We start from the raw sequence: 12,173 nt of genomic DNA on the forward strand, positions 1-12,173 counted from the left end.
GAAAACCAATGGGGTTTAGGTTTGTTGGTGAGCCGAGGGTAAAACCAACGTGTAAGGGTTTGATTGTGAGCCCGGGAAAACAATCGGAGTGGTTCTAGTCGGTGAGCCTGGGAAAACCGACCGAGTTCGTTGTGCGCTCGTAAAACAACAAGTTGGGTTGTGAGCTTGTAAAACAACCGGCTGTAATCGGTAGGATTATAGTGAAATTCCCAAGAGGTCTTGGGGAGTGGATGTAGGTGCTGGGGTGCACCGAACCACTATATGTTTATTGTGTTTGTGATGCTTTTTGTCATTGTCTAACTTGCTTACTTAGATATATTGCTTGCTTAACTCGTATCTACGCATCCCTTAGTTGCAAGCATACTCAATTTACTTAATCAAGTCCCATTTAATAAATCATACTGTTGCTAAGTTTAAATTCCACTGTGCATCTATATAACTTAGCATAGTTAATCAAAAAGTTTTAGAAGTAGCATAAAAGTTTTAAAAGACCCAATTCACCCCCCCTCTTGGGTTGTATCTACTGGGCAACAGGTTGGATATTTGGGCCCAAGCCTATCTAAATTATAAATCAAGTTCATTCCTATATATCTCCAAGAGTGGGTTGGGTTGGCACGTTCGAAGTAGAGCCCAACTCAAATTGTAACTTGAGTTTGAACCTTGAAAGATGTTCCTCCATTTGAGATAAAAAATTCTAATAGTAGCATTATCAAATTGATATACAAAAGACGGTATAGTGCTAGTTTGGGCCATAAGTGAGTTTTACATTGTTCCAAAAAGATTGTAAATCAAGATATGTTGAAATTTTGGGCACCCTAGCTTGGCCAAACCAGTTATTGTTCATGTGCTTAAACATATCTAATAAATAAAAATAATTTAAATACCATAAACTCGTATGTGTGTGTGTGTGTGTGTTATTCACTATATATATTTATATGTTTTGCTATATAATCTTTTTTTTAATCAAATGTGCACGTACATGAGGAAATATATGTAGCTTGAAAATTAAATAGTTTTCTACAATACTTAACTAAATCCTAAATGAAAAGTATATAGCTAGGGAAGCTCAAACCCGATAGTTTTAAACAAAATTATAGTAAATTTGGTTAAACAAATTGTAGTAACTGATGAAGTAATATGGGTTCTCTTAAACCTATACATATAATAATGAAATATGAGTCTAATAAACTCTTTCATTTAACAATACAAACAATTAGATCAGAAGATACCATTATAGAGTTTAAAGCAAGTTTTTTATTTTCTTTTAAGTGATGTTCTTTGATAAGCATGCCTTATATATATATATATGTAGCGGTTGCTAGAGTGGTATAAACAATAATTCTTCTAAAGGTAGCTAAGCAACTTATCACAAACTATGGTAGACTATTTTGAATCCTGCTTGATTCAGTTGATAATCCTGCTTGACTCTGGTCCCGTCATCGAGTTGAGGACGCCATGGTTACCCCGTCCGCCAAATCTTGTTGATGTGACGGAGTCCGAGCACTGTTGCACCCTAGATGAACCTGTGGACTGACGACAACGCCCCTATGATGGAGGCCTTCATGGTCACCACCACCGACCTCCAGGGCTTCCCCTGGGCAGCGGCGCTTGCCGCCTCGACGGAGGAACAAGAGCACCAGAAGCGGGTGCTCATGGAACTTAACTCCCTCATCTCCGGTGGCACCGACGTATCCTTGCCCGACACAATACGGTACAGGCCCAGTGCAAACCCGTAATTTATCATTCTGCCAGGCAATCGGTATGGTGCATGACACCACTTTTGCCGACATTGTTATGTAGCTTATCATGAAAAAAAAATCTTGTATTCTTATAGAGATTCAAATAATTTTTTATTGTCATTATATAAATATGCAAATGAATGTATACGCATATATTGGGTTAGGTCAACCGATCAATTTACTTCTTAATTTTATGCCACATGCGTTTATTGTTACGAAATTATATTTATTTTTTTAATCTATATTTCATCTAAAACTGCAAATGCGGCACAGTGCCTCAACGCGTACCCCGTCCCCTCTCACTCGTAACGTTCCTTTCTCCCCCGTCTTCTTTGGCGAACGCCGTTTTCCCCAAATCAAAACCATAGCTCCTACGAAATCCCACTCTCCGCCTGAAAACCGTTGTATCAGAAACCCTAATCCGTCTCGATACCCCAATCTCCGTTTCTAGTATGCTCTGATAGTTCTGCCGTGGAAACCCTAATTCGATCGGGGACTTGGTTCGTGGAACGCTCTGTTGATCGAGCAGCGGAAAGACGCGATTTTCTTGCCCTCTGGATCCGGTGAGCACTCACGAATTATGCTTTTGGACAGCTATGGGATAGTCTGTGATTGATGGTACCGTGGAGAGCTAGTGAGATAGAAAAGAGAATGTGGTTCAAATTATTTTGGTATTTGTCCATTTTGGTAGAAAACAGAAGTAATTAGATGCCACCTGATGATGCCTTGTATCTGTGTGTTCTTTTTTTTTCCCTCTGTTTTTTTTTTCTCTCTCTAGGCGTTAGGTTTTTGATCTATATTTGAATTAAGGGAAGAGAGTAACTGTTGCTCCAATAATCTGGTCGATTTCTAGGTTATATATGACTTAAAAAATTGTCATTGGCTTTCCACTAACAAGTAATCATTTATTTATTTATTTATTTATTTTTGTTCTTCTTTCAGGCTAAGACTAGTTGGAACTACTGCTTATGGCTTTTGATGATATCGATGTTCCTTTTTATGGCTTATCTACTACATATTATTGGCAACTAGTTAAAAATAGACATCACTCTAATTCCATATGAGCCTGTAATAGCGCTTGATCTGCTTTGATCTTACTTTTGTATCGACATATTGAACATGTTATGATGTTAAAAAAAATGACATGGTTAATAATATCATTCATAATTCCTCTTACGATAAATTTGCAAAGTGAAAATGTACAAATTTTTAATAGAAGAATTGGAGTCAATGCAACATGATGAACATATTAATTTGATATTATGTTTGTATTGTTTACATGTTCTTTTTACACATACAATCAAATGTGGAGGGCATTTGGTCCAAAAGTTCAATAATGTACCTTTTTATCTATAATGTACATTAGTCATACATTAATCTGTACAGTTACACTTGTGTATTGAAAGTTTCAGTCCAACATGTTCACCTCCCAACAACTTATACAAGCAGAACCAAGTTTTAGAGATAGATGCTCCACAATTTTATTCTGTATGTCAGTGAGGTAGTTTTAATGCTGTGTGCATGTGGATGCAAGTTAGCGATCAGCATTATCTTTTACAGATCCATGTCCCTGTATTTTAATTTATGGAGATATTCTTTTCGTTGAGCATGAGTGAATGATGCACCATGCACCTACAGTCTCTCAATATAGCATTCTGAATTGCAGATTTTCTTTGTTCCTGGTGACTGTAGTACTTGTCTTTCTTCATGAGGCTGTAGCAGCAAACAGAAATGTTCATCTATTGATGAAGAAAGTTCATCGACTAAGGTCTGATAATGCCCCTCGGAACAATGATGTTGAAAATGTGAACCTAAAAATCCAGTAGTGTTATTTAATTTTCTGATTGCTTGAGGATTTTTATTTTTTATTTTTTGCTAGCACATGTGAGTTCTGTTTTGGAGCTAATGTTTAAAAGTGGCAGTTTTCACGAAGTTACAAATTGATGAAGACAATCTATGAAGACCCTTTATAGCTAATCATTGATTTTGTTTTGTTTTTCTTCCTTTTTCTTCAGGAGTAATTCTGTGGGAGATTTTAAGTATATGCAATGGACATAATCTCTCAGCTACAAGAACAAGTCAATACAATCGCACTTCTTGCTTTGAATACTTTTGGAGCACTGCAAAGAGATGCCCCACCAGTCCGACTTTCATCAAATTATCCTGAACCGACTACTAACCCCTCAGAGGAGACAATAAACATTACGGAGCATACCAAGACAACGAGTGCAACTTTGGTTCAAGCTGCAAAAACAGTGAGAAAAATCTTTTAGTGTGTTAGAAAACATGAATGCATCATTTATAAAAGCATGGCCTAAAGTGATTTATGAAAATGAGTCATGGCCTAAAATCTTTTACTGTTTTAGAACCATGACTGCATACTTTTGTGGTTTTCATATACAATTAGAGTCATGGCCTAAAGTGCCTCATCCATTCGAAGCTTTTTTTTATATTCACATATTCTCTCAGGAAACATGAGCCTTAGCCATGTTAGAAATAACTTTCTTCTTGTGCAGTTTGATGCACTTGTTGCTGCCTTGCCATTATCAGGAGAAGATGAACAATTGAAAAGAATTGCGGAACTCCAGGTAAAATAACTATTCTTTACCCAATCTATCACCTTATCTGTCGAAGTAGGACAACCTAACTTACAATGGGCGGCAAAACTGTTGCCATCTGGGATATCATGTAATCAGTTTTTTCTTTGTTAATTGGTTGGCACCAATAATTCTCACATTCCATTCCACACTTAATTGCAGGCAGAGAACGAAGCCGTAGGTCTGGAACTTGAAAAACAACTCCAGGGTGCAGGTAATTTTCCATGAAACTTTCCTTTTCTGAGAAGATTCAATTTGGATGCTTTTACATAATCCTGCCATCAAACATTGTCAAGTATGTTCTCCTGCTTGTATAATCATTGGTTGGCTGCTTGAATGCTTCCCTACATCCACTAAGTGATGATTTTGCCAGCTTTCTCTTGATTGTCATCTCATAACAGGCAGCTGAACTTATAACAAACGTTGAGATAATAATCTTTAGGACATAACAAAAATTCACATAAATAAAGTTGCACAATGCAAAACAGAAATTTAGCAGAAAAAGAAAATGGAAAGAAAAAAGAAAAAACCAGTACCTCATTTCCTTCTTTGAGCCAATTAAAGGGTACAGAAATCTTATAATATGGTTGACAGAGACAAAGCATACTTATACAAATTCTCATGTCTAAGACAGCAAAATTTCCAATATAGAAAAACAGCAGCAGACAGGGCATATATGTAAGTACATGAGAGGACACATGGACACAGACACAAATCACAGACATCTCAGACAAGCATATCAGACTACGTGTTATGGAGTCAAATGTTGACGATAACACTGCAGAAGCTCCTGAGAAATTGTCAATTTCTACTCATGATCCTTGCATTGATCTTGAAGTTTCTGAACATCATGCAGCTGTAAGCATGCTCAAGGCTGAGATCATTACTAAATCGAAAAGATATAAAAAATATATGCATAAAACCAAACTTCGTTTACTGGAATATACAGGAAGCAGCCATGTTCCAAAATCTAATATCACTTCACTTAAAGGTAAACGCTTGGTTGAATCTTGATGAACATCATATTTACTATGAAATTAGAAACAAGAGAAGGAGAACCAATAAGATATAGTGGGCATGATCAAAGAAGAATTCCTTGCAATTGACTTTTATGTCCCCACTGGTGTTACAGAACGGGAATTGAAGCAGGTTCAAGAGCTGTTTAATCAGGCAGCAGACAATTGTTTGAACTTGAAGAAACCAGACTGATCAACCTGAAGGTATGTGGGGATGGTTGATTTCTTGGAACAGCTATGGACAGCAGCATTTGTTTTTTTTTCGCGTTATTTTGAGACGAAGGCCAGAGCAGCGGCACTTGATTTCTTGTATTATCACTATATGAGTTTGTTTCTATTCTTACAAAGATGGTCATATTTATATCTTGTATTATTTTCTTTGGAACCACTTTGAGACAATTGGTTTTAGGAGATAGTCAGGCTCCTTCAATTGGATTGAGATTATGAAACATAAACACTTTCCAACACAGAGAGAGTACAGTTGTTTCCAATTTATTTCTTTGAAGGTGATAGGAAGAAACTACTTAATTTCTAATTTTTAAAAAGTTCATATCCAATCTTGTCGACATATCTATAGTTGCTATCATTGGAAAAGCCATATTGGATTAAAACAATGCACATAGCTTGAAGGGAGATCTTTTTTATTTTCCAAGATACATCATTCAATTTGGTGCCGATGTCTGAAACAAAAGAAATGATAAATGTGAGATTTTGATATCATGTGTTGCAGAACCCTGTATCTTTGTTTGAGTTCTCAACTTCTAAAATATATGACAACAATAATAAATGACAAAGATGAAGGCTTAGACCATCAAGATGGTTGAGCTTCATGAGCACAAATCAGTGTTGGTGTGGTGTGGTTTTAAGAAACTTGAGCCTATATTTATTTCTACTAGAAATAGGCAACCAAACCCTCCCACAGGCTTGGTGTGGAAGATTTCTATTATGATGTGAAAAATGCATAATTCCAAACAGCCAAGGCTAGCTGGCAAGTAGGAAGTTCCAGCTGGACCTACAGTCCTACAATTAAAGGCACTAGGGCTGTAAGATAGAAGGAACAGTATATTCATATCAAGTATGATGATTCAAATGAAACTAAGATATCTTTATATTTATAAAGATATCTGATGGTATAGAATTGCAAATTTCTTGTATGTTTTTTGACTTTATCAATCTATTGTTAGAATTTTGAGTTGGCATGTGGTTAATGTTGTTTTTCTTGTGCAGTATCTTGAAAAGAACAAGAGGATAATTAATACTCGCTAACTTTTGGTTTTATAGATCACCATTTCAGAAGTTCGAAAGAACAACAATTGTTCTCGGATATTAATACTTAACCACCTACCTTGGTCCTTGGTTGTTAGTTAGGGATTTAAGTCTGATGCCGGGTCAAGGGTTTTGAGGAGTGGCGGCATAGAGAGCTCTTGAATTCATTTTATGGAAGTTTGATGCAATAGACCTAGAAACTAGTAAATTGCCAATGATGCCTTGTTTATGCCTCTCCCCAATTTACTGCCGCTCTTTTTATGGAATTATATGCACTGGAAGCATTTAAATATAGGTCATTGACTCCCATACAAGAGGAGAACACTTAAGTCAGGGTGAGCGGGGTGCGCCAAATTTCGTGCGGCATTTGAGGCATTTCCTCAAGCGGCTGGTGCACGGAAGGATGGGTGATGTTAGAGCTGGGAAGGAGGAGGCGGCAGCTAAAACCTCCGAGCGGCGGCGGGTCCAGGTCCATGCCGGGGGGATCAGGATCCACTTTGTCGTGGGCGGAGAGGGTAGGAGGACTGTCACGATAGGTGGTCTAGACCAGTCATAGGATCACGACAGCGGAACTTGAGGTTGTCCAAAGGCACTTCCCTGGTGTGTTGGAAGTCTCGCTGAAGAAGCTTGAGAAGGCTAGGAGTGATTGGAGCTCTTCGACGGTGCTTGTCCGCAGTCTGGGTCGAAGAATCCCGACGGACTGGACTGGTAGAGAGCTCTGCGAAAGTGAAGTTCGGCTACAAGGCCGAAACCTTCCAGCTTGCCGAGGACCATGCGGCCATGCGGTTTAGGAGGGAGGAAGATTGGGAGGCAGCAATGATGGGCGGGTTGTGGCTGGTCACTGGCCAGCTACTGGCTATGGAACGCTGGCAGGCTAATTTCGTCCCCGGAGTGAACAAGATCAATCGACTCTTGGTCTGGGTCCAGTTACCAGGACTGTCGTTGGAGTTTGGGTGAAGGACACCATCATGGAGGTGGCAACGGCGGCCGAAAAACCAGTTGCGATGGACGGTTTCACCGGGGATCGGAGGAGGATGGGTTATGCACAAGTTCAGGTAGAGGTGGATGCTAGTCTGCCATTATGGTCGGGCATGTTTCTCAGGGGTTGGAGCAACAAAGTTTGGCAGAATTTCGTATACGAGAGCCTGCCGATAGTGTGCTACCGGTGTGGCCTCATCGGGCATGGTGAGGGGGACTATGGGGCGGCCAACCCAATGCCGGGCGGGGAAACTGGAGCCGTAGCTGGGGACCGAAGGCATGGGATGTCAGGGAGGAACACGGGACTCGGGGACAGACGACGAAAAGGCTGTTCGGGGAAAGCAACGGTCGGGTATTCGAGCCGTGGCTCACTACCAAGCGGGTAAGGGTCCAGAAGCCGGCTGTGATGGGGGGTAGAGCCCAGCACAAGGAGGGACACCGACTGGCAAGCCAATCGTGCAGCAGCTTGAAGAGGAGGGGAAGGCTTTAGAAGAGGCTAAGACGGTCTCGCCGGCTTCGCCATCAGACCTGGAGGGGTGACAGAAGCCGACGGAGGTTGCTCGCCGGCGACCGTTGCCAAAGAAGAAGGTTTGGGAATTGCGGCGAGAAACAAGCCAATCAGGTAACTCGAGCGAGGCGACCGAGTGGACACGGGGCCGAGTGGGAACGCAGGCTAGAACCAATCCGAAGGCCTGACAGTGGGCACGAAAGGTGAAAATGCTATATCGGTGGGGCTCGAAAGGCATGCGGGCTCAGGGGTGTTGAAGCAAGCCCAAAGCCCGCTGAAGATGGGCCTGACTACTGGGCTGGCAACGGCCGGCCCTGGGCTGGAAGTCACCAGGTCGGGCCTGGGCGCAATGGGCCGCGGGAAATAGGTCCGCCTGGGCCGGCATGGGTGCAGCTCAGAGCTGCAGGCTGGGCCTGGCAACGCCAAGGGCCGACCGTTAACGAGAGCCCAGAAGGAGAAGGTGAGCGCGGGTCGGGCCTCCGCTTTGGATTCGATGATTGAAACGGACCCAGGGAGTCATCTAGGGGATTGAGCTTGATCTCGACACACATGGAGACTGAGATGATGGAGCCGACAACTAATCTTGGAAGGGGGAGGAGGTGCGACTGGTTGGGGGTGTGAAGCTCTTCCCCGTCCCCACAGGTTCGGTTGGCCTCGCAACCCCCTCCCCCCCCCCCCCCCCCCTTTTCCGATTGAACGGCGTAGCCCAGACTCGGGAGTCATGAGCGACAATGGAGGATATGACCTCATCCCCGACGGTGGCAAGGCGGGTTCCAGCGGCTGGGGAGGAGCCGTGGCCACCCGAGGAGGAGAAGAAGAGCAATATGAACCCTGAGGAGACCTCGAAGGGGACTTGTGGGAATTGGGTGCATGGGCACCAGGACAGGGAGATAAAAAGGACTTGTGGCATGGTAGGTGTGCCTGATACGGTTAATTCACTCAACAGTGAGATGGGTGATACAGTGGAGGATAGGATGCTAGAGGGGGCTAAAACACAGCACAACCGAGTCTTTCAACTTCTTAGGAAGGTACTGATGGAGTCAAGGGTGGAAACTATGGAGGAGAGGGAGGTGATCAAAGAGCAAAGGGTTGGGCCCGAGGAGGGTCGACCTACCGGATTGAATTATGAAGATACTACTTTGGAACTGTCGGGGGGCCGAGAAGCCATCCTTTGCCCCAGATTTCAGGAGACTAGTGCAGATACATGACCCATAGATGTGTGTCCTGTTTGAAACCAGGTTATCAGGGCGGAGTTTGCAATGGGCCAGGAGGTCCTTGCCGAGGGGGTGGGGGTCCTATATGGTGGAATCTCGGGATTTGTCAGGAGGGATTATTGCTGCATGGAAGGGAGGAGAATGCAATGTGGACGTTTTCAATATCTGCGAGCAATAGATTGTTATGGTGATTTTGGAAAGTGATGGAGTCTCGTGGGTTCTGGCAGAAGTGTATGCAAGCAGGGACTTTAGAAAGATGAGAGTGTTGTGGGAGGAAGTAGCAAGGTTGGCATAGCATAGGCATCCATTGATGGTGGCAGGGGATTTTAATGTTATAGATGGCCCGCAGGAGAAAATGGAAGAGAAGGCCTTCACCAATAAAAGAGAGGTCAGGAAATTCCAAGATTTCATTGTCGGGAATGGATTGATTGACATGGGCTTCGTTGATCCGCGATTCACATGGTGCAACAACCAGCAGGGGCATGCTAGAGTTTGGGAGAGGCTGGGTAGAGTGTTTGCTACGACAAGGTGGGTGCAGAGCTTTTCGGACTTCCAGGTGAACCATCTACTTCGCATTGCATCGGACCATTGCCCATTACTGGTGAGCACAACAGCCCCTTCTCCTTATCATTGCCCATTTAGATTCGAGAAATTTTGATTATCATATCCTAGATCATGGAAGATTGTTCGAGAGGCTTGGAGGATACCAGTGAGGGAGGAGCCTATGTACAGAGTATCACGTAAGCTGGAGATCATGAAATGGCGGCTGAGAAGATGGAATCGGAAGGAAGTGGAGAACATCTTCAAGATTGTAGAAGAGACTGAAGAAAACATAGCTGAGATACAGTCCCAAGAGGAGCAGAGGGGGGTGGGGGGTTGACAGAAGTGGAACTGAGAGAGCTTAGGGGTAAGTTATCACAGCATGATTCTCTTCTCTGGCAGCATGAGATATTATGGAAGCAGAAGTTCATAAACCAATGGATTAGGGAAGGAGATCGAAATACCAGGTTCTTCCACCAGTCGACGATTGTTCAGAGGTAGAGAAATAGGATCAGAGTTGCCAGGGGGTAGATGGGCAGAGTACAGAGGACCCAAATGCCATCAGGAGGATTTTTGAGCAGTTCCATCATGTCAGATGGATGGATCAAGTGAGCAGTGAGAGTTCGCAGGTGGTGCAGCCCCCATTGTCTAGGGTCTCAGAGGAGGAGAATGTAGAGTTGACTAGACCGATCACTATGGAGGAGGTACGGGAGGCATTTTGGTCTTTAGCCGAGGATAAGGCCCCGGGCCAAATAGCTTTCCTCCCATCTTTTTTAAGAGGTACTGGCCACTAATCAAATGGGATGTGGTTAACGCTATTCAGCAGTTCTTCAGCACAACAGCGATGTCGGAGGACTGGAAGAAGACTTTTGTCACTCTGATTCCGAAGAGTCGGGATGCTACGAACCAAATCACTACTGACTTATTAGTTTGTGTACCACCTTGTACAAGGCTACGGCTAAAGTCTTGGTGGCCAGATTGAGAAACATCCTTCCGAGACTCATCAGCTCGGAGCAAGGTGCCTTTGTTGGGGGTAGCAGTATCTCTAACAATATTCTTATTGACCATGAGTTCATACACGACCTTAAAAAAGCTCTGAATCGAAAGAGCCTTATGGGGATCAAGCTGGATATAGAAAGGGCTTATGACAGGGTTTGCTGTAACTTTTTGCAGCACTCGCTGAGGAACTTTGGATTTTATGAGGACTGGATTGGCTGAGTAATAAGGTGTGTTAGGTCTCCCTCCTTTGCCTTGTTAATCAATGGCTCGCCTACACGATTCTTTCAGTCATCAGTGGGGTTGCGGTAGGGGTGCCCACTCTCACCACTTCTTTTCATCCTATGCTCATATGTGTTGTCCAAGGCGCTTCAGCATGCAGTGCAAACCTAGGCCTTGGAGGCATACAAGCTAGGGGAAGCGACAGTCCAAATATCACATTTATTGTTTGTTGATGATTGCATGCTTCTGGCATGAGCCATAAGGCAGGAGGCTCAGGCCATACGGAGGATACTGGGGGAGTGTTGTGCAGCATCTGGACAGAGGGTCAACCTGACCAAGTCAACGATCAGCTTCAACCCAAAGACCAAGCCACAAGTGAAGGCATCCATCAAGGAGATACTGAGAGTGGGAGAGCAGGAGGGCACCATGAGGTACCTGGGTATTCCTATCACCGGTCAGCGCCTTCGGGGTGGTGATTGCACGGATATGGAGCTTAGCATCAGACATAGGATTGAGGGGTGGCAAATGGGAGCATTGGCGATGATGGGCAGGGTGACCTTAGTGCGGTCGGTTTTTAACTCGATCCCAGTGTATTTGTTATCGAATACCATTATGCCGATATCGATATTGAGATCTTTGGAGCAACAGTTCAGAAATTTTATTTGGGGCAGACAGGAGGGTAGTAGGGGCATCCACGTGATGGTATGGGAGGCAATATGTCAGCATGTTCGGTAGGGTGGACTAGGAATCCAATCCTTGGTGGCGAGGCGGGAAGTACTAGTGGCTCGATATGCAGCCAGATTTATACTGGATCCTAATAGTTTCTGGAGTTTCTTGCTGAGAGCCAAGTATGGCACCCATGCGGTGGCAACTGATTTTCAAGCGGGGCGTCGGTGCTCCTTCATCTGGAGGAAAATCTGTGCTCGTGCGCTGAGGGTGCTCGCGGCGGTTAGATGGGAGGTTAGTGACGGTCAATCCATTGGAGTTCTGGAGGACAGCTGAGTTTTTGAGTAGCCGCTCTATTGGGTTCCTACCCTAGTCGACTCGGCGAGATTGGAGGGATGCAGAGTGAGCGACCTGATCATCTCGGGTCAGAG

At 43.6% G+C, this 12,173-nt stretch overlaps 2 protein-coding genes across 3 annotated transcripts; both read left to right on the forward strand.

Annotated features, from left to right (window-relative positions):
- Window positions 1-2,023: 2,023 nt before the first annotated feature.
- On the forward strand, window positions 2,024-5,819 carry LOC103720636 (mediator of RNA polymerase II transcription subunit 21-like). 2 transcript variants are annotated; one of them, XM_089929211.1, is made up of 6 exons: window positions 2,024-2,302; window positions 3,406-3,507; window positions 3,755-3,994; window positions 4,256-4,327; window positions 4,499-4,550; window positions 5,469-5,819. In XM_089929211.1, the coding sequence occupies exons 3-6, from the start codon at window positions 3,788-3,790 to the stop codon at window positions 5,543-5,545; spliced, it is 408 nt and encodes a 135-aa protein (XP_089785337.1). In that variant the 5' UTR covers window positions 2,024-2,302; window positions 3,406-3,507; window positions 3,755-3,787; the 3' UTR covers window positions 5,546-5,819. The 2 variants fall into 2 exon arrangements, with proteins under 2 accessions (XP_089785337.1, XP_038980318.2); XM_039124390.3 differs by lacking the exon at window positions 3,406-3,507 and having other exon boundaries at window positions 2,074-2,302.
- Window positions 5,820-9,628: 3,809 nt separating this feature from the next.
- Window positions 9,629-11,811, forward strand: LOC149768410 (uncharacterized). The gene is made up of 2 exons (XM_089928462.1): window positions 9,629-9,919; window positions 11,344-11,811. The coding sequence occupies exons 1-2, from the start codon at window positions 9,629-9,631 to the stop codon at window positions 11,809-11,811; spliced, it is 759 nt and encodes a 252-aa protein (XP_089784588.1).
- The last annotated feature ends 362 nt before the right edge of the window (window positions 11,812-12,173 follow it).

This window comes from Phoenix dactylifera, chromosome 2, assembly GCF_051530095.1.
Source record: "Phoenix dactylifera cultivar Ajwa chromosome 2, Ajwa_hap1_PhDact_Kaust_v1.1, whole genome shotgun sequence".
Taxonomy (NCBI): Eukaryota; Viridiplantae; Streptophyta; class Magnoliopsida; order Arecales; family Arecaceae; genus Phoenix; species Phoenix dactylifera.

Bases quoted from the DNA above. Each gene is read 5' to 3' on its own strand.
- LOC103720636 (XM_089929211.1), top strand. From the start codon at position 3,788: ATGGACATAATCTCTCAGCTACAAGAACAAGTCAATACAATCGCACTT. The intron at 3,995-4,255 runs GTGAGAAAAATC...CTTCTTGTGCAG, and splicing joins TGGTTCAAGCTGCAAAAACA to TTTGATGCACTTGTTGCTGC. The intron at 4,551-5,468 runs GTAATTTTCCAT...CTGGTGTTACAG, and splicing joins AAAACAACTCCAGGGTGCAG to AACGGGAATTGAAGCAGGTT.
- LOC149768410 (XM_089928462.1), top strand. From the start codon at position 9,629: ATGGTGGCAGGGGATTTTAATGTTATAGATGGCCCGCAGGAGAAAATG. The intron at 9,920-11,343 runs GTGAGCACAACA...GCCATAAGGCAG, and splicing joins CGGACCATTGCCCATTACTG to GAGGCTCAGGCCATACGGAG.